We start from the raw sequence: 27,548 nt of genomic DNA, 5'->3' as shown, positions 1-27,548 counted from the left end.
ACAAACACAGCCTAAGCAGCCACTGATTTTTTCCAAGAACTGACACCCAGCCTGTGCAGATAGCCCTGTGTACTCTGTCACCAAGCAATCAAATGTGGAACAACATGGAGGGTCCTACACGAGGACGAAGCCTAAACGCCTTACATCTTTTAGATCCAGCTGCTGTCAGATCTTTGTCATCCAGCTCTGGTGACCTGGCTGTGTCCTAGATGTGACAGTTGTCACATGGATTCACATCAGGTGAAGCTACTGAGCTTCACAACGATGCACAAATTCAGCATATGCTGAGAGAAGCAATGGCTGTGACAAGGCAATTCATAATTTTAGGTGTGATTTCAAGTGGGGAGAGAGGAAAAAAGGGGGGGAACCTAGTTAAAGGACTTCTATTTTTATACTAAAATTAATATACTAATGTGAAGTTAGGTGGTGAAAAAAGACTGTCTAACACCACAGCAAGGTTCCATATTTACTTGCTGTCACTGATTTCAGAGCAAATTGGCTCAGGTTATAAGTCAAAGAAGGATTCTTCTGCTGCCAGCACTGCACACTTCAAGAGATATCTGAAAATCAGGCTTCTTACCTTATCATTGTTAAAAGACTGTGCAATCAAAATCTAACTGACAATTCAGCTGATGCATGAGCAGAAATAGATGCCAGCTCACTCTCCCATAGCTAGAGAAACTCTGTAAATCTAACAGGATTTTAAAAACATTTTGTCAGAAAAATAAGTGGCTATGACAGACCCAGGGAGCGGGCAGAATAATAATTCAGCTATCTAATGCTGGATATCACAGTGACAGGTGCATTTCAAGCGCTGCACTACATAATACGGTCGCCCTCTCCAGCAGCCTCACTCCAAGGAATTCAACATGCTTTGCAAACATCCATTAATTTAATGCTCACAACACCAAAAATAGGAATGTTAAGATGCTGGCATAAAAAGGGTTAAAGTAACTAGATCAGCACTGGGAACAGAAAACATACCTGTGGATCTCTAGCCACAAGCCCTGTTGTGTAATTTTTCTCGAATAGTTCTCCTAAGCAAGCATGTTTGGGGCCTGATTCTAACAGCAGCCAGATACTCTGCAGGTCTTTCTTGAGTGAGATTAAGCACAGAGAGAAATTTTGCAGATAATTCTGAAAACTCCACAGTTGTGCAGTCACTCACATTGGAACCTTGTGGTGCAGGTTTTGTTCTAACAGAGATCATCCTTCCACACTAGCAGTATGCTTTGCCCATTTCCATGGCATAATTTCGAGGGAAATCATCACATATCTGAAATGGCTGCAAGTATAAAACATGTTTACCCGACTGGAGGGCATGGGATGGGATGTTTAGCATGGCACATCTTACCACAGGCATCACGGATGAATAAATAAATAATTACCAAAGAACCACAACTAGTGGGTTTAATGAAAGGGCTTTCAAGTTGCAATGATTATAAATGACAGAAATCAGAAGACTTCTGTACCATTAAGCTACATCCACAACATGGGAGAATCTTGATGAAATTGATGCCCTAGGAAGAGGATCTGGGCAGCATCAATCACAACTAGGAACCTAAGACTAAGTCACCGGATCAAAGCCCACGTGAGTGGGAACGCTGCCTTCCAGGGTGTGCAGCAGCCTAGCATTTACTTGGGTAGTGGGTGAGTCTGAACTCTATATGAAGAAGTATGGGAACTGTACAGTTACTCTCCCAGATGCAAGCTTCCACCTTCCAAGGCAGAGGAGAAAGGAGATTAACTGGGGTGGAGATGCAAGAGCTTTTCCGCTTGTCATTTTCCTGCCATCTGGGCAGACACTGGGGAGGGATGCTAGCTCATTGCTGTTAAGAGAAGCAGAATGCTATGTAAGAGCAGAAGGTGAGTGTTTATTTTGTATTTCTACTTTGATTAGAGAGAATATTTGATAAAGAGCAGCTCCCCACTTCCTCCAGGGTGAAGCTGCTAAACTGAAGGCTAGGCTACAAGCAAGCACCACATCCACAACAGGAAAACGTATCACCCTTGAAGAACTCGATTGTTTCTCATGCACACAAAAATACTTGAGAATAGCCCTAAAGAGGTTCCTTCCCTCCTACATGGAAGCAGCTGCAGAAAATCTCAGCTTAATATTGACACCTCCAGCCTGGAGAGTACCCGATTTGCCTCCATTACATCTGTAGTTTGGAATAAGAAGATGCATGATGTGACCGGAGGGGGAATGGGCAACAATGAAGAAGGCAAACAGTGCCCTGTCCTAATTGCTGAAGTCTCTGAAGGCAAGAGGGATAGATGGCTGCAGCAATGGATTGCCTCATGCTTCTGTTCTTTACCAGCCACAGTTAAAAGGAGGAAAAGCCTATTAAGAGGCTGAAATGTACCATGTAGCTTCTTTTCTGCAATTGCCTGCAAATCCTTGGGCTCCAAAGCATTTTCCTTGAGAGTGCTCACAGGCACGCTACAAACAAGCACAAGTACTGCCAATTGTTTTAGCATGACAAATACATTTAAAAGCTTTCAGTATTTTTGTCTGTTCATAGGCACGCTCCTTGAGGAATTTTGACAAGCTTGCTAGAACGGAAAAGTTGCAAAGTGCTTAACTTAGTGCTGAAGTTAAGGCAGATTCTCAAGTAAGAAACCCGCGTATTCGTGGGTTGTTTGAAGAGGAAGGCAAAGGACAAACCAACCCAAATCACTGCTCCCGACAAAGCGAGACTGGGCAAAAGCAGTGGCTGGTCACACACAGCTTGTGCTAGTTCAAGGCACACTTCCAAAACTGCTGGGTTATCCTCCAGATACCACAGCAATCGTCAACGCAGCTTCCATGCAACTCACAGTATTGCACAACCAGATGTGAGTTAACTCTCCTGGTACTTCTGCAGGAACTTAAGAGGCACATCTGAGGCAATAAAAGGACTTGATGGCGGCACCAGAAGCAGAACACCAAGGTTTCTCCCCGTGCTATGGCTAAATTAAAAGCCAGCCCTTCCTCTGCCATCATCATCAGGGCCACCTGCCCTTGCAGTCCAGAGGCCAAATGGGGCTGCTGCTCTTCAAGGTTCTGGCCACCCTAGAAGACATGTGATGCTGTTTCCAGCTTTGAGCCTTCATTTTCACACACATCTAATAGCTCCCTAAAGCTAATGAGGCCAGCGTAGGAGGCTGTACTCAGTCTCCACACAAAGCAGTAGATCTTCACATCTATAGTCTGAAAGATCACACCCATGTCATGAACCTGATGTAGGGGACTGGGGCACCTAGAGAGTTGCAGAAACAGGAATGGCAGCGTTTCTTCAAACTGTATTAGTCCAGTCCCTTTGCCCTGAGGAAATAAAGGCCACAGATAATTTGCCCGCTAAATAAAACTCTATTCTACCCTAATCTGGGAGAGGGACTCTGGGAGATAATCTCTGCAAAAGAGACTCCCGTAGAAAGAAGCCAAGAGACCTCTGTACAGCAAGTATTCCCCCAAGGACGGGTGGGAAAGGGCTGCTAAAGCAGATTCTGCTGGCCTTCTCACCATGGCACAACCTGTGCAGGCAAGGCCAAGCTAGGGCAGAGTGAGAAGAACAGTGAACCGCTTTGAGGGCAACTGAGGAAAAAGACAATTTATGTCCCAAAAAGTATCCCACCAGAATGAGCAGGGAAATGAACAGCACTGAAATTATGTAAGTGGCTCACAGGAAAAAAAAGGTGATCTGCTAAAAAGTGAAATTATACAAGCCAGTAAGCACATAGCATAAAGAGCCTTTAATATTGATTCACTTACTCAATATTTCATGGAATTCACATCTTGCTCAACAGTGGAGCAACGAGAGAAAATGCTCTGTTTGGTCAGGTCCTGATGTCTACAAGCTTAGACAAATAGCAGCATTGTCAGGTTTGGACTGACTTCATGTTTTAGTAAAGACACTGGTTTCAGCACTGTTCCCAGAGACGTTTGGTGCTAGATCTGTACAGAGGTGATACAGGCTGGGCACTGAGAAATGCTGTAGGAATGAGATTCCGAGCAATGGGATATGGATAGGTAGCCCCTAGGAGCTGTGCTGAAAGTCTTGCTTCGTAACAGTGGAAAGAGCAAAGAGGCCAAAGCTGTTACAGATACCTCACTGCATTGCAGAGAAAGGAACTGATGTGGACATGTGATCTTTAAAAAATTCAATGAAATTGCAGTAAAATTGATTCAGAACTCACCAAACATATTACCGATGTGGCCGTTCTTAGTTAGCGGTCGCAGTTCATTTTTCCCGAGTGCGTATTGTTTGTAGTTATCCCAAGCAAATTTCATCATCTGTAAAAAGAAAAATTGAATTAAAGCACTTAACAGAACTGAAAGTTTTCTGAACATCAGGTCTGGGAACAAATGGGAGTTTCTCGTTCACTGCTAAACCTGGCAACCAATGGCCTGTTAATTATAAAATCTTAATTCACACTGAATGCTCCTGGTGTGGAACTTGGGACTGGGACATTTCAGAAGTAAGTACCACAGTATCCAACACAGCAAGAGTCCACTTTTTCCCTGATCTGTGTGAACCAAGTGCGAATTTTAGAAAGGTGTCTCCATCTCTGAATTTCTGACCTTTTTCACAGAGTATCAGTATTTCACAATGGTAATGCAAACGGGCTTAAAAATGTAAGGCCAAAGCTGATACGTCCCTAAGTATAGCGATGTTATGTTCCAGGTTTTCACATTTCTTTATGATAGTGAAAATGTAACTTGATCAAACTGCAAAACCACCTACTACGTGTCCACCTTGCAGCAGTTACACGCATAACTTTGGCAATGCAGCACCATGGAGGTACACAACGCACTTAACACTGCGGTGAGCAAAGGAAGAAATTGGTCTTTGTTTAAGGACTGCACAGAAGTTTTCTTTCTATTAATGAACAGAATACATTTATAAAGGAGAAAAGGGAAATCCATTGCATTTTGGTATCTTGCTATCCAAACTCAAACGTGCCCTCTTGAAAGAACCCTGCAGATGGGCTGGGTGATTTCTGAGAAACACCCTCCAACTCAAACAATTCCTTTTGGGACATTTGAACTGTCCTGCCCGGGCTCAGCACATTAACCTTTCCCGGAGGACTGCAAGGCAGTGTGTTTGTGCAAGTTCCAAAACACACACACACACATACACCAGCACAGCTTTTTCTGTCCTCCCGCCCCTTTGGCTCCAGCTGGCAGGAAAAATTAAACCTGCAAGTATCCTCTCTTCAGCTAGGAAAGACTAGGACTTGTCAGCTTCTAAAGAGTGCCTTAAATAAAGCTCCCTTTTATAATCCACACAGGCTGGCTCTGAGCAGTTTCAGCCCCAGCATCGGAGTGACCTGTACATTCTTTGATTCAATCCCTAGAAAAAAGTCAGATAACAAAGGGAAAGAAGGCAGCTTCAGAGAATCAACAATATTCTCCACCGCCGCTCAACAAAGATAGAAGTCTTCTAAAACGCTTCACTCAAAACAAGACATTTCAGAGAAAATGACAGTTTAAAACAAATCATTCCTCCACAGAGTGCCCCCGTCTAGTGTCTGCAACAGCATTTACAGCTCTATTTTGGGATCAGAATATGCAGGTTACTTTGGTCTGAAATTCCTACTGTTATTTCAGTTCTTACTTTTGTCCTTCCCTCCAGCTGTGCGTTTCACAAACCTAACATTGCAAGCCTCTGGCACTATCCTCCTTAATTAGCACACATACACAAAAAGCCACATCACCAGATTTCCCCCCCCTCCCCTTTTTAAACATCAAGCTTCCAAAGTAAAGTTTCACCAAGCTAGAGAATAAACATTTACTGAACTGATTGACAACATTCAGACTCCAACACCACCAGAAGAAGGAACGTTGGACAAACAAATAAAGTCAACTTGGGTTTTAAAAACTCAGTGTGGGATCCATTAGTCACTGGAGCACTCTGCTCCGAGAAAACTAAATAATGACCGAGGTGGGGGGGAAGAAGAAGAAACCCTTCACAAAATTCAGTCAAACATGCCTCAGTCATATGACTCAGGGTGTTCATTTCATTTTTGCTAAGTCTCTGGGGTTTTGTAAGTGGCAGCATTATTCTAAATGGGAAATTCTCATACTGCTTTAACGTAACAGGGCAAATCTTTGAGGAACTCTACACTCTCTCTGATGGTACCGAGAAAATGCTTTTACGTCTCAGAGCTTGATCCTGAAGTTTACTGCATGAAAGATGCTGTTTCCACAAAGCCAGCTTTCCCACAGTGAGCCACAGGGCTTGTGCACCGAAAAGGAAACGGCTAAGCGATCTGCTTGGTTCACTTCTCTTCTAAATCAGAGCTGAGGAAGGAGGACCCACCCTTCTGGCACATAGAGAGCCTAGACATGGAGAGGATGTGGAAATTATTTTGTTGCACAAAACTCCTAACGCTGTAATTCTGAATCCGCCTCATTTTAAGCTGAGTATGAAATTTGAAGTTATTTCCTTCCCTCAACCTTTTTAACCCCTCCATTCCAGAAGGTCTGAAGTTTCTTCTTCAAAGCACGTGAGAAACCAAGGCACCTCCACCACACTGGCGCAGATGGCTCTCTGGGATCCAGAGCTCACTGACACTCCACCACAGGCAAGAAAACTACCCCGTGTTTCCCTTCAACTGCCATTTATCCAAGGGAGATCTCCTTCTTTCCTTCTCTCTTCTCACACAGGGAGGGACTGCATGAGGCCTGCTGACAGACTCTCCAAAGTGACTCACTTCACACAGGATTCACAAGTGCTATTTGAATAAATACATCTATTCTTAATTTGCCTATTCAAGCATTTAAGCTGCATTTGTCACGGTGTTGCAAAAAGTTCCACTACAAAATGATTTCTTGAGCTGTGTTGGCTGCAGTGTCTTAAAACTCTCCTTCTCTGTTCTGTCCTGAGCTGATAATCAGGCAGACAGAGGATGGATGAGATTGGATACGCTGCCTCGTCATACTAAAGCGTTGTCAGTTTTCCTTTACATGAACAAAATTTTGCTCACTGCTTTTAAACCCTGTATATTTGGGAGGCAAGATGCATAATGAGGTACCCTTTCATTTTCCAAGATCAAGCTTTCCTCCCTTAATGACGGGTCCAAAAGCAGCAACTGGAAAAGTTTAAAAGCCAAAAGCATCTGTGCCATTCTGCCCATTCTGGCTTTCTGCAGCTGTCTTCCAATCCAAATTTAGCAGTTCAACTTCTAAACCACTAAAGAGATTCATCAAGTTTCTAAAAGTGGGGACTCCACATTTATATCCCGTACGGAGGACTGAAATGGAGCTTTCAGAAACTTCCTCTGACAGAGGTTCCAAATACCAGGCTGAAATGGAAGGGGATGGAGCAGAGAGGTGCAAAATGGAAATTTGCATAGCGAGGAGTTTTAAGTCAGCTTTCTGATGAGACGCCAAGGTTAGAAGTGAATATTTTATGCCATTCTAGTCATGACAGATCACAATACGTCAGCATTAACATTATGCCACTTTAGATTTGAAAAATGGCACCAGAACCACAAAAATTATGGAAATAGATCCATAATTTTAGATTTTGTTCTTACTAGTGTGCCATCTGCCATCTAATAGCCAATTATCTATTTGGCCCTGAAATTCTAATCACCCTGGCTTTCAGCTGATTTATAGGAAAGACTTCCAAATTTATAATTGAATTTGTCAGATTGCTCTTTCTTTTCTAGAATCTGTAAGCCACTTCTTACTTTCAAGAGTTTCAGCTACCCAGCTAGATGATTATTTATTAAAATCAACTACAAGTAACTAAACTGAGTTCTGAAAACACACACTATCGGTTTCATCATTTAGGCCATTACCTTTTCTTGTGCTCTGCTCCATCCAAATCCAAAAAAAGATCTTGCTCTCAAGCCCGTATATATTTCAGATGGGCAGCAGCCTGCAGCCACTCAGAGCCAGGCACTAAGAGCAAAATCCCGCACAAAGCTATTTGCTGGTTCAGGGTCTTCAACTATGCCTTTGCAGGTTCACAACGCTGTGGTATTTAGATTGTAAAAAAGTGATGTAGAACAAGGCTAGGTTAAAACTGCTTTCAGTGCATTTTTTTTTTTTATTTAATGTACAGAAAGATTTTCATTTAGAAGTCAGCTTTATAAATAATCTCCTTTAAAATACTGGGCCAAACACTAAGTGCTTGTGTCCCCTCTAATACTGCAGCAGGAAATCCTACAAGTATTTAATGTTTTCACTGATGCCCCAAGCTTCTCCATCTGCTCAACGTGACCTGTGCATCACAGCAGCCCCTGCACCACTACCACGCCTTTGCCCGTTCTCTCATTTCCATTTGCTCTTGTCATGTTTCAACTCAACAAGAATTTGTACGTTTTCCAAGATCAAATACGCCAAACCACACAATAAAAATCACCACTCCAGACTGAGTAAATAAAAGCCACAAGAAAGCTGGTAACACTCACCCTCTGCACATCCTACGTGACACACTACAGGAGGGCACCACTGCTCCTCGCTCTGGTGGTGCTTTTTGGATGCCACCCAGGCTGTAACACCGGAGGCATCAAACAGCTGGGATTTACAATTTCTGTCCACAGGTACTACAGTCTTGATTTTTGGAGTGCTGCCACTTTACTGATTTTCAGGGAACCTGAGGTTACGGACAAATCAGACTCCAGAGGAAAGGCAGTCAGGAAGAATTAAGAAAAAAAAAAATGCATTTAACGAATTCTGTGATCCAGGAAACGCAGAAACAGGGTTCAGGATAAAAAATGGACCAAGGAAGTGTTTTCACTCTGAAGAGATGCACAAATCTGATGTTCTTCAACATAGGTAATAACTAAACCACTGAAATTCCCTGGATTTATGTACTTGCAAAAGGCAGAGAGTTGAGAGAAAAAAAAGAAAAAGAAAAAAGAAAAAAAAAATCCCCCACACTATCATTTGCCCTCCTTTTGTTATCAGGGAAGATTTCAAAATGCAGAGCATTCCCAAACAGCTATTTGATTAGTTTTATCCATCTAGGCTGGGATAATTAGTAAATGCTTAAAAGATGAAATCTAAATATACCCACCAATCAGCCCCTTTCAAGAACTTCCAAGGAACATCACACATAGCCATTATCTTCAGAAGATAACCATTTCTGTGGCTTTTTAGCCTCCTTTCTTCAACTCCCCTTCAGATATTTAACTATTGATCTATCTAAGAAACTCCAGGATTGGGTTAAAAAAAAAAAAAAGGTGATGAGTGGGTGTAATTTTTATGATTTATTTCCCTGTTGTATTTCTTACTTGGTTTTTCCCACCGCGAATTACCAGACAGGTTTCTCTTCCTTTCTCTACAGTTGGAGAAAGATTACTTGTCATACCAGTTGCAAAACCAGGACCTGTTCTTTCCCATCTCTGACCTTCTTGCTACCCCAAAATAGCCCTGTTCTAGTTTGGATTTTTAACCTGCAATATAATGCCATATATTTTCCCCAGCTGTGTAAAAAATCATTTGCCAGATGACAGATGCACAGAAGAAGAGGAACCAACTGTCAGTCTTAAAGACAGAAGAAAAAGCCTGCCTGTAACACAACAGGATAAGCCATTTATATTTGGAATAATGGGTGGTATTTTTTTCTAATCAAGACTTGCATACACTTGTATAAGTCAGGATTAACTGCGGGAAAGGTAATGAAATAGTACCATGTTTATTATCTGTTGCTGGTTTTAATATTGTCACATAGAGACATAAATATCCATACAAACACCATGGCAGAATGTTATAAAAAGGCTAGAATTTATTTGAAAAACTTGAGTATAAAAGGAGCAACTTCTCAGGCTACATTTTTGGGACACTGTCCTTAGGAATTTTTAACGTAATGGCAGAATAATAACAAAAAACCTGCGTGTTAACTCCAGTTGATTGAAAGGTTCCATTTAGGCAGACACCAATATCCACAGGCTTTCACTCCATGGGTTTAAAAGCCTGTAACTTGCAGAACAGACAGTGCTTCAGTACACGAAAGACGTTACCAAGCAACCCACAGAAACGGACACCGACATTGATAATCCATTCTAAAGTAATTACATTTTATAATTAAAGATTACAGTAAATCAAATAGATCCCAACAGCAACTTGAGCAATTTAGAGACACACTAGCTAACCTGCTTGCTTTCTAGCACCCATGTTAGCTTCCGCCTTTGAATAAAACATTAGAGCGAATTGCAGAGATTTTCATTTAACAGGCCTTCAAACAACGGCTAACCATTATGGAGTCTCACCTTGGTAAGTGTTAATCTAACGTCCCCTCATTTCTATAACTTTTAAATAAAGTATCATTCTTTTAACTGATGGTAAAGGGGCGATTGCACGTAAAACCTGAGCCCGTTACTACCAAATGAAAGCCCTGGCAAACCCAAAGGAAGACAATCTCACCGAGGTATTTCCCCTCTGCTTTCCATTCCCGACCCTTCTCACACATCCCGTGGGCAAGTCCCACCACCACGTACCTCACCTTAGCCCTCCACAACACAGACCTCATCCTTTCCTTCTAAGAGCACTAGGCATAACCAAGAGAAATAACCAATGTGTATTATTGAACAGCGTGGCACTGGGTTCACTCGGTGAATTTGTGCTCAATATTCTTTCGCCCATTGATCTTGCGGAGCCGGGATCATTTTGCAGGAGAAGGCAGCGGCAGATTCAGTGTCAAAACTCAACGCCTGTCTGCACGTACCTGGCATCACTGATGATGATACAGCAGCAAAACGTGCGTGGACCTGAGCAAAGTCCCTGACTCAGGAGAGTATAAAATTCTCTGCTGCAGCTGCACCATCACAGTAACAGACCTCTCAGTCAAAGGGTGCCGCGTGCAAGCGAGCACTGGGATTATGCACGACCGTACCAGGGCAGGAGGTTGAGCAGCCTCCCAGATAACACAAAACTGATTGCTGTCACAAACCCACTTCCTCAAAAGCAAATTTCTGCAAAGACACCCTTTGGAATGACGCCCAAAGTTCAGGAAAGCCTCAGGTCTTTGGCAGCTGCCTTTGCCACGGTTCTACTCAATGTTTCCTTAAACCCAAGATAAAGGTTTGTTTTTCCAAAGCACCAGCCTGAGTACACAACCCCTCCCATGTGCTCCGGCTTTTTCTAATGGATTTTAACACAAAATTTCAAACCTTGTCAGCCCGCTGACTGTAAATACATCAGGTGATTGTTTAGTGTTAGAAGACAGATAGATACTGTGAATTACTTGCTACATGGCGCTTTATCTAGAAGTAAATATAACGGTAATTCAAGCAACAGGCGAGTGGGCCTTCGCTTCAGTATTTCTGGCAGTCTTGTTTTCAAACTTGCATGGGTGTTTTTTTATCACATCAGTTACTATCACAGCTCGTTCTCTCCCGCAAAATAGCCAAAGACACAGCAGACCATTGCTCAAAACCTGATATCCATCACTGGAAGTAATGGAGGAATTCTTTATGAAGTTAGAAGAAATCACCTTCCACCAAGTTGCAATACAAAAAAAAAAAAAAAAAAAAAAGGTTCAAACTTCTGCTTGCTGTTCCCAGACAGGCAGTCCAGCTGAGTAAAGGAGAGCTATTCAGCTCAGATCTGCAGAGGTAAGCACTCTCTCCCTACCACAATCAGGAAAAAAGCAGGACTAGAAGCCTGATTTGCACTTGGGGAACAGAAAAAACCCCCAGCACAGAGCAGTCCAAGGTCGTTAGTGTTAGTGACAAGGACAGAAATAGAACTCCAGAGTCTCCCTGACTCACAGCCCCTGCTAGGAAAGCTGAATGGGAGAAAGAACAGCTCAAAACACAATTAAACTAACTCCTAATTAAATTCCTAATGCAACTAGATTTAACCATGGGGGGGGGTGGGGGGGGGGGTGGGAATTAAAAAAAATCCTTCGATAGGACTATCTCAGGCATTAAGACCCAGCTGGATCCAGCTGCATCTAAATCAGGAAACATGTCAGCAAGAGCAGTTGATTTTGCAGTTAGTTCCTTAATGAGATGCTAGACTGTGAGAGGACGACAATGGTTTGAGAACAAATTTGCAAGTCTAGACCAAAGCACAGGGTGATTTAGTAGAGAGATGAGCAAAGCTGTAGTCTCGTCTCCTTTGCTTCCGAGAATCAAAGCTTGTGGAAAATTCTAATAAAAATAACAAGGTATTTGTGTTCTTGACCACCCTAATGCTGTCAGCTTTGTGTTCCCTCCAAGCCCCTACAACTGATGAAACATACGATATTCCAGAGCATGACCAAAGCTGATGCTGTACAACAAGGCCTGCAATAAAAACGATGAAGATTCTGTTTGTCCTAAGCTTGTTACATCTAACTGCTATTCAAGCACTTGCTGTCATGAGGTTTAGAGAACTGGCACAAAAAGGCAATCCACGATGTCCAGAGGAACCGACCCTATTAAATTTGAGGGATGATTTCTTCCATAGATGGATACTCAAAAGGTAATTTGGCATGCTGTGAAAAAATTGGGGTCAATGTCAAAGAGCAAATCTAACTATAGCTTGTGTGATACAGATGAAAGTGAAGATGTTGTGCCAGCAAACATACAGAAAGCAAATAGTGAGATACAGGAAAGATTAAAAATTGAAGAGAGGACACTTCAAGAAAGATGAGCTTAAAACCATAGTAATAATTCTGATCTCCCTTGTTATTACCACAGAATGCAGAAGTAGCTCTTTCAGTAGCATCTGTAAGTATGAGGAAATCAGAAAAGAAATGTAAGGTCCCTATACAACACTGGGTTGTTTTTTTTATTACTGTGCAGAATTTGAACTCAGCCCTCGTTTACCACTTCCATGTGTTCATATTTCCCCCAAAACAGATCTCTTAGAAGGAAGTGTAACTTGTGAGAATATATCTGTAGCACTTAAAAGTGCTTTCAAAGTAGAAGATGGCAGAATATGTTCAAGTAACAATGGAAGACAGGAAATCCATCTCTTTTTGTAAAATATTGGAATATTAGATAATTATTATAATAATAGATACTTAGAAGTATTAAAATATACCTATGAAATACATCACACTGTGCTATATTTTAGCATGATGCTAGCTAGTTTCACATATTATTGTATGTGCTGCACTTTAGAAGTGAAAAGGTACCATATATCCAAATACATATATACAGATTTTCATGCACAAAGGGGCATATCAAACAAATATTTTCCCCAACACTACTGCGATGTCACAAATCATTACCTTTACATACTAACGTAATGGTTCACTTCACAAGATTACTTTTGCTAACAAAGTTGCATATTAGGAGATGTCAGTCAAACACGCAACAATTATTTCTACAGCTACTGCCAGGGGTTGCCTGCACAAAGGACGGCAGGCGGACCCAGAGAGCAAGCAATACACTTTGTGTGACACTATTATTTGGATTTTTCAAGTCCTTTTAAGTCTAGGTTGGACAATCTGGTAATGGCTTTTCTTAGTGACTACTATTTCATCCCAGCATGCTTTGAGGAAAGAAAGCGGAAAAAAATTACTTGCCTAGTAATTGTGCTTCTTCAAATGTCACCTCAGAGTCCCCCTCCTGAGCTTTGTGCCTGCAGCATAAATCATGCAGGAAATTCCCCTAGCTCTTAAGATTTTGGGCACTGTGACACACCTATAGGCTGCCTTGAGGGCTCTTCCATTTCAACTACATCCCTTCAAGCATGTACCGCACAGTCTTCACAAATCCCTAATTACACACAGACTACAAATTCTCCTTAAAAGTGACCAACATTCCAGGTGAGTGATGTACAACAATCAAACACCCAGGCCAGAATCCATCAGCTCCTCGCCATAGTATCCTCCTGGTAAAAGGGAAGGGGGATGGAAACACAAACACTAAGCAAGATTGTTTTTCCAGACCTGCATTATGACAAGGTAAGTCATTTTCTCTTTCCCTGAAGATACCATCTGCACAGGATTCTCATTTCTGGAGAGCCAGAGCCCAGGGGGATGCTCTAAAAAAGCTGTAGTGATAACTAACCAAAAATGGGTTGACTGCAAGGCAAAAAAAAAAAAAAGAAGTGTGGGGACGTTTTTCTTTTCTTTTTCAAAGAAAGTAATGAAAAGAAAAAAAGTCTCTAGAACATATTAGGCCTACCTGTTTGATAGCCTGTGGGACAGACATCAAACAGATCAATTATGAAAAGAAACAAAACAGAGAAAATATGAGGCTTTGTACTCCTCAGCCTTGGATGTGGGACCGTGGCAGGAATACTCTGTGGGTATGGAAGTGAACGACTAAACAGGGACCAGAGCCTCTGTCTGTAAATCTGCCACAGCACCATCCTGCGACAAGTAAATAAAACCTCCCTTGCCCAGAGCAGAAATCCTGACAGTCACCATGAAGCACCATCATGGAAATTATGATGTACCAGAAGGCTGGGGTTCTGTAAGGTTCTGAATCCAGCAGCCCAAGCTGGACAGCTGAAGAACTCTAGTTCAACCCAAGAAACACTTCCAAAGCATTTTCAGACATAAAAAGTGAAGACCACCCTTACAATCAGCCAGATCCTCCTCTCCGGGGAAGAAGAGATTTCTCAGGACACCGCAAAATCCTCTGGAACAAGAGTGACTTGGAGCTGCTAAGTCAGTCTGGGGAGCCAGGTGGATAGACTTGACGGCTTCATACCATGGCTTGAGGTACAACCTTGGCTAATGACAACCTAAACAGATCGAACAGGGCTCTGTTAGGCCCTTAAACCTGGAAAAAGGAATCACAGCTCTGAATATGTACGATACAAAAGGAGTCCTTTTCTTTGGAAGAAAAACTTAGCACAGTCACAGGTTCCCTCAGTGACTCAATACACACGTCTAACTTGTTCCATTTCAGGACCACACATCTGATCTGCCTCTTTCTTCCCAGCACCAGCAAACTGTGAATTGCTTTTGACACATGGATGGCTCAAGGGCCCAAAAAGCAGTCATAAGCAGATGGGATGACTGAAGGAAGGAAAGAAAGAAAAAAAATTTAAATACAGGCCAAGTGTTACCCTGCATTGCTCCTGTTTTGCACTGTGAGAACGGACTTAGGGAACAGAATAAACATCTGTTTGGAAGCTGTCTTTGTCTCAGTCCAAATGCTGGAACAGGAGAAAAGAGGGAAGCTGAGAACTGCCAGCACACCTTGTGCTTTATCTCACACTTGGATGGCTTAACAGGAGAGATCTGGGAGGATGAGTTTAGTTTAATGATTTCTTGCTGGTTCACCTGCTCCCCATCTGTCTTTGTAGTCCTTGCTCAGAGGGACAGATGGGAGCATTGCTGTCCTCTCCCTCCTCTTCCCTTTCAAGAGTTACTTGTGATTTGAACTTCTGAAGAGAGGAACACAGCAATTCTCAAGCATTAAGAAGTCAGGACAGATTAATCCAATAATTTATCAAAGGTAATAGCTAATAACAGACACAAGAAACTTGCTCACAGCCTCCCTTGAGCTTCATGTCAGAGTTGTCACCTTACAAAAGTGTTACAAGAAATTCTTGGACCACAGTAGCAAATTTATTAGCCAGAGGCTGATAAACTCTTCCAAGAGTCCCACAGTCAACAATAAATCATACAAATCAGGTGGCAAATACTGTATCTTTAATAAAAATGAAGTTGGTAGAGTGGTTGTTAGAACAATGTTAGAATTCAGCTGGCAGGATGACGGGGACTCGCTTTCATTTAGCCTGACCTCCCATCATGAGAGGGACCAGGGCTTGGCCCTGGCATCATTCCAGCACTGCACTAGACAGTCATCACACGACAATGATTAATGAACTGCTGAACGAATAAAGCAAGAAATGGCAAGTTAGGGGATCTGGGTAATAAACTAAAGAAAAGAATCATAAAGATTCATCAAAATTAGAGACAGAAGGCACCTCCTAGGTCACAGACTTCATGTCCCTGTCAATGTAGGAGTGGCTCCAACAGTACTGCTCTGGCTGTGCTTCCTTTCCAGACCTAAGGAACAAACGTCAGCTCTGTTCCACTTACCCATTTTCACCCTAATATTCAACACTAACTTTAATTAAGTCTTTGAAATCCAGAAATGAAAGAAGCAGAAGAGAAGACAGCTGTCTTCAGCTTTATCCTACAGCAGCAAAGGAGCTGCCTTTCAAAAAAACAATCTTTGGAAATTATTGTACTGTTCATCCACTGATGAGAGCGGGCAGATCTGCACCCAGCAGCAACAATGTTCTGGTTGTTGTTAGGGCTCACTAACATGCACAACACAGGTCTGATAGGTAAGACAACCAAATACAACTATGGTGTTTCAGGACTGAGGAATCCTAACATGGTCTCAGTACTGGCGGAAGACTTTCAAGAAAGCCAAAACAGCACCAGAAACAAGCCAAGGATTTTTCTGGGCTCATCTAGCACAATGCTGAATTGCCAACATAAATGTGTGTCCTTCCTAGGTAACTCCAGAAAAAAATGGAGGCTCAGATGGAAGAGCCAGAAACATCCCATTTCTACTGGAAATATTTTATTGCTGGCTAACCCAGACAGCAGGAGGGTTTGAGGATGGATAAAATGTGATTGCATTATAATTATCTTTTGTTACTTTGCAAAGTACATGGTTATGCACTTTCTTTACTGCCCAGGGAAATCATGTTAACACAATTAGAGCAAGAACCCTGTTTTAAACACAGTGTGCTCAGATGTTACTAACATGGCTCCAATTCTCAGCGCAGACAGTCTTCAGAGCCATCTTGCTCTGTAAATCAGTGGGAGTTCTGTCACCGACTTCCTCTGAAGCAAATACCAGCTCTTAGAGTAGAGACATTCTCTAGGATATACTGAACATACAGCTTCACTGTATATCATCACCCTGTGCAAGTGCTGTTGGCACGATGAGATGCTGCAGAATTTCTAAGACTCTTGCATTTATTATTCTTTGCAGCCTTACTCTTAGGATATCGTTCTACCCACTAATAAACTAGAAGAGAGAGAAATATTACATCAGCTCCATGGCCATGCAATGGAAGCGTTGGAGGCCAGATCAGAAACTAGTAAATTCCTGGCTCTTGCTCAATCACAACCATCAGAACAATTAGCTCAAATAAGCCCAAGAACTGTTTTCTGCTCTGCTGTCGTCTGCCCATCCTCCCCGGTAACTTCTGAGCTGGAGAACCTCAATCGGGTTTGACAGAGGGGAAAGGCTACAGAGAAATTACAGTTCAGTGCAAATTGCCAGCAGACTGGTGGAGAGACCCACGGAGTGCTCCACTAAAGGCAGAGGAGCAGCACAAGCTCCCGCTCTGTCCAGCCACAGCCCGCTGGGCAGCAGACAGCTATGTGTACCAAGCACCCAGAGCTGGATCGCTGCCTCTGGCCCACGCAGCCGAGAGGGAACACTGGAAAGAGCAACAGACACCACAGGGCAGGGGTGGGTGACACCCAAGGAACTACAAACACAAGGATGGAGAAAGTACAAACTGCTCGAGGGCTGTCTAAGGACGCATGGGGGTTCCAGCTCACAGGACTCCTGTTCCTAGAAAATCAGGTCCCGTTACCTTTCTGCTATGGGAAGAAGTAAGCCTTAAGAGCACACTTTCCTTTTTCAAGCACCGTCGAGATCTCTCCCTTGATTCTAGTACGAAGCAGATACACACATGAGGGACTCTGCATCTTTGCTGTCAAGATAAGTAGATGCTAAAAGGGAAGCACTAAAGTCACTTCAGTTTAGTGCAACCTTTAGCCATTACTTCTGCTCCAGCGTCCTCCCAGGGAACACTGAAGTGCCTGAGAGGAAACAGTTTTGCTGCATATTACCTTGCTGGATTAGGAATTAAAAAAATTGTGCCCGTTTTAGAGAGGTACATACTGGATCCATACAGATTAATCTGCCATCAGGAACAGGACCCAGGACCCAGCGTCCTGTTCTAATTAACAGTAGATGCTCTGCCCCCTTTAGTAAGAGTACAAATGAGTAACATCCCTGTCCCATAAACAGAGGATGTTTATTATCCAGTCCTTCAGTGTTCCCACTGTGCTCTCTTTCCTACAACGGTTTGGGTCCATCATGCACAATACACTCGCATTATGCACGGATCACTGACACCACTGCCCATGACAGCTTCTCTGGAGCCCTTCCAAAATACTGTGTCATATGATGAACTGAAGCACCAAGGGGATACGCAGTAAAGACAGCAATCGTGGGAGTGTGTCCGCTCCTCACGCCAAATCCATTCACAGCATTCAGTGAAAAGTACTTTTTTTGGGGGGGAGTGTAAATTTAGTCTTTTCCCTAAGTTGAAAAATTAGAATGCTCCAAGCACAAGATTTCTTCTTCTCACCAACAAAGTGAATACTCTTTCCTGCTTTCTCCTTTTGACAGCTTCACGTCAATTTTATATTCAGAACTAAATGACAGACTGAACCAAGATACATTCTCTTTCCCCCCCTCAGTCTCCTAACTAAAATCTGAATTGTTTTAAATACCAGAAAACATATTCAAAAACATCAAAACAAAATGATAAACAATTGAAACAACAATAATAGACTAATAGAAAACTAACATGATTGATTAACATCACCCGGTAAAGCTTTGCATACAGATCCAAAGGGAAGAACACCAAACATAAAAGTCTTTCTCTCATTAAGGGGAAGATTTAATTGTTGATTTAAAAGTTAATCAGAAGTCTATAAATATTTTGGCTGGAATAAAGAAATCTTAACAAAGGTGACTGCTCTTTAGTAAATATTTGCACAACTGTCTATACACGGTCCCCAGACTGATGGCAGAACGGGGGGGTGAGGGGAGCCTGGCCCACCACCGTTACCACGCAGCGAGGCACAGCAGGCCACCTCGCAGCCCCCCAGCTGCGCAACCCCTGCTTGGACCACAGCCACCTTCAGTCCTGCTCCCCAAGGGTACGCGAACACGGTTACAGCAGGACGTTACCGACGGCCGCAACCAGACACCAGCCCTGCTGCCCCAAACCCTCTTCAGATCCGAGAACTTTCCAAGAGCTTATGTGTATTTACTGAAGTAATTCAGCAAGATGTAGGTCCTTCTGCACGACATGCCTGTGTGTGTCCTGGAAACTCATTTCACCATGTCCAGCACTTGCCTTCAGTCATTATCTGTAATCTGCCTGGAGAGGTCCACACTCCAGCAATTTTGCTGTTGTGTGAACAGTGCACTGTCTTGTAAGTAGCGGTTTATAAACTAGCCTCACACCAAATTTAGTTGTTGTGGAAAGAGTGCTCTCGCTGCTAGATTTTGTAGATAAGAACAAATGTCTTCAAATTGCACAGTACTCTCAAATTCCAAAGTGCCCTCAGCTGGAGAAATATCAGTAATAGTGTGCACTAAGGTATCACTGGCATCTCTAAGGCAAGTAGCACTGTAGCACAGATCACAGCACGCGAATATTTTCTATCCTTGTGTATTATGCCAACAGAACAAACACATTTGTAGTCAATTAACTGTATACCCTACAACCAAAAGAGGCTGAGACAGGTTAGGTCTAAATTTTGTTTGCATGAATCCACCGGAGGCTAGTGAAGCAAAAAACACACTGTATGCACCATTTGTGGGATTTACAGTATAGTACCCTTTTTCACAGGTTCAGTAAATAAATGCATGAGAAGGAGCATAGAGCAAAGGAAAATTACAGCAAGCCTGGAGCCAGCCTGTGCTTCAAGCTGCGGAGAAATTCTCTCATTGCAAAGGTATTTCTACCCCAGAGAAAGAACTAGGATCTGATCGCAGTATACCTGACTGGTTTGAGGTCATCACTCTTTTCTGTTATAACAAGTATTTTACTGAGAACAGTTTTCTCTACCCCCAGTGTCCATGAGTCTGTTGGAATGCACTGGATTTACATTTGACCAGCACAAAGGATCAGACGCTCTCCACGGGTCTCAGTGAGAAAGATGTGCATGGGGAGGTGCACTTCCATCCAGAACTGTGTGTGGTGCTACTCACGTACCGAAGCCACTGACAGATTACATTATTTGCTTGTAGTACTGTTCATCCCCAGATTACAGAAAGAAAAGGCATTTTCTCCAAATGGAAGTATAGAAGTTGCACAGTGTAGGGAAAGGGAAGATGTCTGAAATCTTTTTACTGCTGGTTTCAGAAATGAGATGGCTCAGGGACGACCAATAATGTGATTCACAGCATCGTAGCAACAGGCCAATTGTAACTCAAACCGAGAACTGTTCTGAGCCCTGCTTTCAATAAAGTGGTGATCACAACCCGGTTCCCAGTGCTTACACATCCTCCCCTGAGAAGACCCACGGCTTGCCTCCACCACGGTGTGTGAGACAGGACGAGCATCTGCCCAGATTACACTGCTCCCACACAGGGTCAGGGCTGTGGCAGGAATTCAGGAGGAGAACAAGCTGCACCCCCCAGCTCTGCCCCAACACCACCCGCTTCTTCATTGCAGAAGGGATCACTGCTCAGGGCTGTCAAAACCACACAAAGGGAACTCGGCAACCAATGCCAAGTAACTTTCCGCAAAAGCTGAGCTCCTGATAACATTCCTGTTTCTCGCTAATTATCTTTTAGTGACAACCTGTCAAGATATTTGTATTTAAAAGACTGATCTACCTTAATAGGAGCCTGCTAATCTGCAGAGTGATGCAGGATAATCGCGTACATGGACTCTGATGGCCTTCCCCCCCTGGGGTCAGATTTTTGAAAGCAAATACATCTTTAGAGCTGTGTTAAAAGAGGACAGCAGACAGCAAGGTAAGGCAAATGAAGGTGGAGACAGGAAGAAAAGCAAGGATGAAGAGAACTGCACTGTGAAACAAACAGGCTTCAGTATTACTAATCCTGAGGAAATGAATGCATGTGTCAAACCCAAGGGTACAATCCCAGCAGAGGACTAAAAGCCTGCCTGAATTTGACATATTCCCTTATTTGAAAGGGACAAAGGACACTGTCACGTTAAGGCACTAGGTATTCTCAGGCATCAGGGAAAGAAACTTGCCTTTTTAGCCAAAGAGGAAAAGAAAAATCAGTAAATCTCTTTCACTGTTCACATTTTTCTCACATCTCATGACTGGAGGTAAGCTAGCTACCTAAATTTCACTGATAGACACTTTCTGGTCTACCTGGTTACCGTGGTTGTCCTTAAGCACTGGATGGCAACAGTAGGGTTGGTATAAAAATACTTCAAGAGAAATGCTGTTCTCTCTCCCCACTGCTTGCCTACCTATGAGACCCATGAAGCCAACACAGCAACAGTACAGCAAGAAGCAGTCTGTTTTGCTTCATCCATCATCAGCAAAACTGTCAGCTCAGCTCCAACAGCAAAATCTTTATTACTGGTTATGATGCAAAAGGCAGAAACCACACGGTCTGATTTTCCCAGATCTGAGGCTGAGTTTGCAGTAGCAGCAGTTGGAGGGGAAATCATTTTGACTTTTCACTGAGCCAATTTGATCTGGAAATTGTTGAGAGCAAATAAATACGGAATCCCACTGTGGCATTTCTGCAGTCACTTTTTCAAATACAACCGCTTTTTTTTTTCTTCCTTTTTTTTGGTTTTTTTTTGAACATCAGTGATTAGTATTTGGCACAAGTAAAAAATTAGCTATTCCCTGAAGCCATGCATGACTGATCAATTACAGAACTAATACGTTTTTCAGAGGTCAGTTTAAGAGATGAATAATCCCAAGCCCTTTTAAATTTCCCAACCTGCAGCATGGGGAGATAGTTAACTTGGTTTTACTGCCGTTTTCTTCAAAAGGTCAGAGTGCCCACAGTAGTCGGCTGCCCACGGTAACACACAGCAGTATATCCTAGGCAATTCTCCAGGTGACCAATGACCTTTTGCAGTAAGCAAGTCTGTGCAATACAGGTGCTCTCTTTTTTCCTTCTCAGGAAAACAACTGCTTATTGACTTTGGACTTGCCTTTAGAAAGGTAAATCAAAGAAATCTGCTACTCTGCTAAGTTACCCCAGTGCAAAGCAGAATACCTGCATGCACACGTCAGCTCAGCTCACTGCAGCACTTACTTCTTTCAACAGATTTCTACGTGCCATTTCAACTTGCTCATCCACATCTTTTCCTTTCTGCACTACCAGGAAACACAGTATTCGAGCACAGAGCAAGTGAGGCAGGTATACCCCTGGCCAGACTCCTTAATCTGCAAACAGCTCTGGTGGCCCTGCCGCTGCTCAGAGCTTTCCCAAACAGCAGTGAAGTAGGAGATACCACAGCGGTGGGTTTCATGCTCTGGACAACAGTATCTTTTAAGCAGAAAAAATCCAGCAAGACTCCATTAGTTGACACTTTCCACACTTAGCTACCAGGAAACTAATGGCACACTCTCTTCTTCGGCTGAAGCATGAAGCAGCTGAGAGGCTGGGTGGGAAAGCATGGATGCCAGCTTGGACTCCTGCTCACACTGAAGGGTCCTACAAGAAAATAGGAAGTTCCAAGTCTCTAGGTGGGGCATCAGCCCCAGTCTTTGATCATGCACCAGTTCTTTCTCCTGGCTTTCATCCAGGCTCTGGCAGACAGATGAGAAAAATACCAACAGATCCCATCCATATCCATCCTCCCTGTTACATAGGTGCTGACCTGTAAAGAATGGCCTAAGGGAAAAAAAACCAACCCAAAACTGTACCAGTACAGTTTGGAACACATTTTAGCAAATTACAGGGCTTAAAGCTCTGGAAGAGGGAGAGAAAAGCTACTTCCTGCTACTGCACACAACACCCTAAAATGATCAGCAAACCTACTACCTGCCCCTGCCAGCATCTTTCATATCACATGAAGAATATTTGCTAACCCAAATGCTGTATCATGACTTATTTCTCCTTAGCAATTTTTTTTTTACCCATCTGTTTCTTTTTATATAGCATTTGTCTTCTAACCTCTCTTGATTTGTTTTCTTCATGTCTTTTTGATTTGCAAAAAAAAGGACACACCTTATCTCTTCCACAAGCTGCACCACCATCCCTTGTTTTGCACATTCAATCTCATATCTCAGCACCGTATTTGCTTCTCTGTCTCTTTCTGAATAAATAGAAGTGCAGGCACTTTTAAGGAATAAGGGCTCTGTTTGAAGAGTAATTAGCTGTCAGCATAAAACTAGTATTTATGGATTCTCATCCTTGAAAAATCTAACTCTGCTACCCGGCACTGATTATGGCTGTTATAAACAGATGGGGCTGAATCCATACAACTTGAAATAATCCTACATTCAAAAAATAATTAACTACAAATAAAGGACTGAATTCCACTGGCTTTCATAAATTTGATTTCCAATTTGATTTGTTTGTACAGAGTGGAAGCTGGGTTATTCACGGGAATGTCGTGCTACCCTAGCATACCTTGGAAGCCAGGGTCCACGGCATATTCAAGCACACGCTCCACAACTCCCAAGCACACAAGAGGGCCAGGTACTGGAATATTCCAAACACCCTGCAGCTGAGATGCAGAATGATAGGACGGCTCAGTCACGCCTGGGATCATAAAGAAACCCAGCACCCCTGGGTGTGTTGTGTCTGGGTGCCTGGCAGAGAAGCTGGAATTTCACCAGAGGTGCAGCCTTTGTTTTAACAACTGACAGAGGTACCAGGAGGGGAGCTTTAAAAAAATGCTTTTAAAACACAGTGGATAAAAGCCCCTGGCATGTTACTCTGACTTTCTTCTCTGTTCAACCCGGGGCAGCATCCTTGCAGAATGCCTGCACCTCTGTGAGAGAACAAACCCAGGAAATTTATACTCTGCTTAATTAAATCTGTGCATTTTACTTATTGGCACCTCTTACTAGACCAAAATTCACTCCAAGTTGGTTATCCATCATAGCAAAAGATACAACAAACACAATTGACTACTACACAAAATGTACAGCTCTTGGTTAACTAGGTCACAGATTGCTCTGCAACGTTTTCGAGGCTGCCAGGCTTTTACACACAAACAGCAGGCACCAGGCCAAATTCCCCCCTCCGTTACACCCCTGTAACCCCACCGGTGAGGTTACCCAGGCTCAGCGGGGGTCTAAGCGAGGGCAGCCTTCAGGTCGCTGATAGTGGGCAGCAAGTCACAAGCCAGCTCCACCTGGAGTAAGTGACAACAGGGTTTACCCAGACAACCGGCCTCGTGCCTCCTCCCGGACTTCTTCGAGGGCACATCCCATCCCTCTGTCCCCACCGAGCAGCGCCAAGTTTCGCCATCTCCCAGCTTTTGTGTAAAGCAGCCAGGTTTATGCTGACACCCCAGGGAGGGAGCCTCTTGCACAACCGCAGCCGCCTCCCGCCAAGCAAGTTTGGGTTTTTTTGTCCCCTAATAACCAAGCTGAAATATCCCTTTGCCTAATTTCAGTTCTTTAATTTCCAGTCACACCCTGTCAGGCTGCCCTAAGTGCCGACGCCGACAGGCATGTGTGCCCGCGGGCACGGTGCTGGCGCAGGGCCATGCCGCAGGACCCCCCTACCTAGAGAGACACCCCCCAAGTCCCGTCGCCTTCCTGGGAAAAAGGAGGGAGAGAGGAAGGGGCGCGAGGGGCCCTTGGGAAATGGGACAAGGCTGGGGAAGTGAGCGGGGTGTGAGGACAGCAGGGGCAAGGAGATGGGGCCGTGAGGGGTGGCAAGGGCTGACGGAGGGGGGGACACGGCCCTGGGGGGGGACAGGGACGGGACACACATGGCCCGGGGGGGGGGGGGGGGAGGACACGGGACACAGGGGGGATGGGGTTCACATGGCCCTGGGGGGGGACACGACACACGGCCCTGGGGGGGGAGGAGGGCTGACCGAGGTGGGGGACGTAGCCATGGGGACTGACCAAGGGGGACACATGGGTGAGGGATGACTGGGGGGGGGACACATGGCCCTGAGGGGAGGCAAGGGGCTGACCAAGGGGGTGACACAGCCGTGAGGGCTGACTGAGGGGGGGGGACACAGCCCTGAGGGGTGGCAAGGGCCGACTGAGGGGGGGACACGGCCCTGAGGGGTGACTGAGGGGGGGACTGAGGGGGGACATGGCCGCGAGGGCAGGCGAGGGCTGACTGAGGGGAGGCCATGGCCCTGAGGGCGGGCGAGGGCCGACTGAGGGGGGGACACGGCCATGAGGGCTGACTGAGGGGGGACTGAGGGGGAACATGGCCGTGAGGGCAGGCGAGGGCCGACCGAGGGGGGACACAGCCGTGAGGGCCAACTGAGGGGAGGCGAGGGCTGACCAAGGGGGGACACGGCCACAAGGTGTGACCGAGGGGAGGCCATGGCCCTGAGGGCAGGTGAGGGCCGACTGAGGGGGGCCGCGAGGGCTGACGGAGGGCAGCGCCGAGACTCCTCACCTCTTTAATCTTCATCCTGCGGGCGCGGGTCTCGGGGTCCTCGCCGGCCCGCCTGCCCCGCACCGGGTGGCGGAGGCTCCGGCGGAACCGCTCGTAGTCGAAGCGGAACGGAGCTCGCGTCTCCCGGGCGGGGGGCGCCCCGGTGGCGGGCTCGGCTCGCCGCTCGCCGCCCTGCACCTGCTGTCGGGAGCCCGGCGCGGTGTGGGCCGGCGGGCCGGCCATGCGGGCGGCGGTGCGGAGCTTCTCCCGGAGGCGGCGGGGGGCGGCGGGGCTGGCGTGGCGGGGCTCGGCGGCGGCGGGGGGGGCTGCGGGGCAGGTCGGTGTCGCGGGTGGAGGAGGAGGAGGCGGCGGAGGAGGAGGCGGAGGAAGAAGAGGAGGCGGAGGCGGTGGCCCGGCGGGGTAGGAAGAGGCGCTTGAAGCGGGAGGAATCGGGCAGAAGGAAGAGGGCCCCGAAGCACAGCGTGAGCAGGCCCGAGAGGAAAAGCAGGAACAGGAACTTCTGCGGCAGCCGCAGCCCCAGCGCCGCCGGCCAGCCCGGCATGCCCGGCATCTTCCGCAGCAGCACCATGGGGCACTGGATCGCGGCCGCCGGGCGGGATCCGCCGCCACCCCGGGGCGCGCCGCTGGCTTCTGCGGCGAAAGGCTCAGGGGTGCCCCCCCGCACCGCCGGCTGGAGCGAGCGCCTTCACCGGGGGCCGCCGGCGGGTGACACGTGGATGGCTCCGGACCGGGCTGCGCCGCGGGGCCGCGCCGTTGCCCAAGGTTCTTGCCCGAGAGGTTTGCAGGGCTCGGAGCGGCGGCTCACAGTCCCCCCCTCCGGCATGAAGGCGGCGGCGAGCGCATCCCGCCGGGGCCGGGCGGCGGAGCGGCAGGGCTGGGCTGCTCCCGGCGTCAGTCCCCCGAGCAGGCTCCCCGCCGGACGGCTGCTGTCGGACTGGCTCAGGCAGCAGCGCTGAGGAGGTGCGGTCCCTTCTCTCTAGGCGGTGGGTTCATGCTGCAGCATTTCTGCGGGGAGGGGCGGGGGGGGGGGGTAAGATAAGACCGTGTTCATTCAACACCAGGAAGGGTGCAGCCCGCGTTATAAGCCTTTGTCCCAGCGGGTCTGCCGCCGCCTCAGCCGTTCCCCCACTCTCCAGCCACACTAGGTGTTCCCTCTCTCCGGACTTGCCATCAACTCTCTAGTCTGCGAGCAGCTACCAGCTCTGCACCAGCCCCTACAGCTCCGGGCACTCCCGGCGGGGCAGCCCCGGGGCCAAGGGGCGAACCGCGCCCTGAGGGGTAGCGAGGAGAACCCCGGGTGACCGGCGACAGGGAGCAGCCAGCCAGGGACGAGGCTGCTCCTCTCTTCACCAGGCTGCCAGGAGCTGCCCTCGCCCGCACAGGGCTGGAGACGATGGGGCTGCAAACAAGCGATGCGGAAAGCTCGGCTCGGGCGAAGTTTCTTGAGGAAAAAAATCTACGGATTTTGGTTTTACTAAACAAACCCCTGTAAATTCCCCCTTTCTCCCAAATCTGTGCCTCTCTGTTAAGAGTTATTCACCCCACACACACCCCCAATCCCCTCCCTACTTATACTGGCAGAGACAGAGCTCAACTTTCAGACCACGAAAGCAAGCAGGACCACTTTCAAAAAGCAGGACACGTCTTGAAGACCTACGTCCCAGCCCCACATCACCCCTGCTCCTACGGGCAGGCACGGCGCTGCCCCCAAACACGCCGTCAAACCCCCTGGGCGCACGCCTGCCTACCCCCAGCCCTGTTTACTCACCCCTCGGACACATCCAAGCCACTCTGGGTCCTACAGTGAGCAAAATCTTCTCAGTCCTGCCCGCGCATCCCAAAAGCGAGAACCCCTCGCTGCTGTCAGCGCTCACAAGCGCCCGGGAAATTAAGAGGAAGAAGCTGGCTGCCTGCCGGGCTCTCCGAGGGGCACCTCCTCCCTCCTGCCCATCCGAGCATCCAAGAGGGAAGCACCTAACCGCATCAAGCTGCTTAGAGACCTCTGCTTTTCACCTCCTTCCCGCCCCGCCTTCCTCCCCGCCGAAGGGGACCCGCCGGCGATGCCCGCACACACAGCTCGCCCGCACCGCCCGCCACCGCCGCCGCTCACTGCGACAGCGCCGGCAGCACCGCCCCCCGGCCCGCCCCCGCCCCGCCCCTCCGCCTGCCAACGGTCTCCCGGAGGGGAGGCGGGGGCACTGCGAGCCAATCAGAAGACAGGGGCCTGCCCGCCGTGACGCTCGCCCCCCCGCCACGCTCCACCCCCGCTCACTATTGGCTATCTGGCAGAGCCTGCCCTCTCCCGTTGGCTGTTCCAAACGCCAGGAAAGCCAGGA

At 46.3% G+C, this 27,548-nt stretch overlaps 1 protein-coding gene across 1 annotated transcript in view; it reads right to left on the bottom strand.

Annotated features, from left to right (window-relative positions):
• MAN1C1 (mannosidase alpha class 1C member 1) overlaps positions 1–27,322 on the bottom strand; it is a 68,109-nt gene extending 40,787 nt beyond the window's left edge. The window contains 4 exon segments of the mRNA XM_040587733.1: positions 4,180–4,276; positions 25,213–25,515; positions 25,517–26,217; positions 26,981–27,322. Coding sequence (XP_040443667.1) covers positions 4,180–4,276; positions 25,213–25,515; positions 25,517–25,780 — 664 coding nt within the window. The 5' untranslated portion in view covers positions 25,781–26,217; positions 26,981–27,322.
• Positions 27,323–27,548: the final 226 nt, after the last annotated feature.

The sequence above is a fragment of the Falco naumanni genome, chromosome 3 (assembly GCF_017639655.2).
Source record: "Falco naumanni isolate bFalNau1 chromosome 3, bFalNau1.pat, whole genome shotgun sequence".
Taxonomy (NCBI): Eukaryota; Metazoa; Chordata; class Aves; order Falconiformes; family Falconidae; genus Falco; species Falco naumanni.
This window is presented reverse-complemented; position numbering and strand designations above follow the sequence as displayed.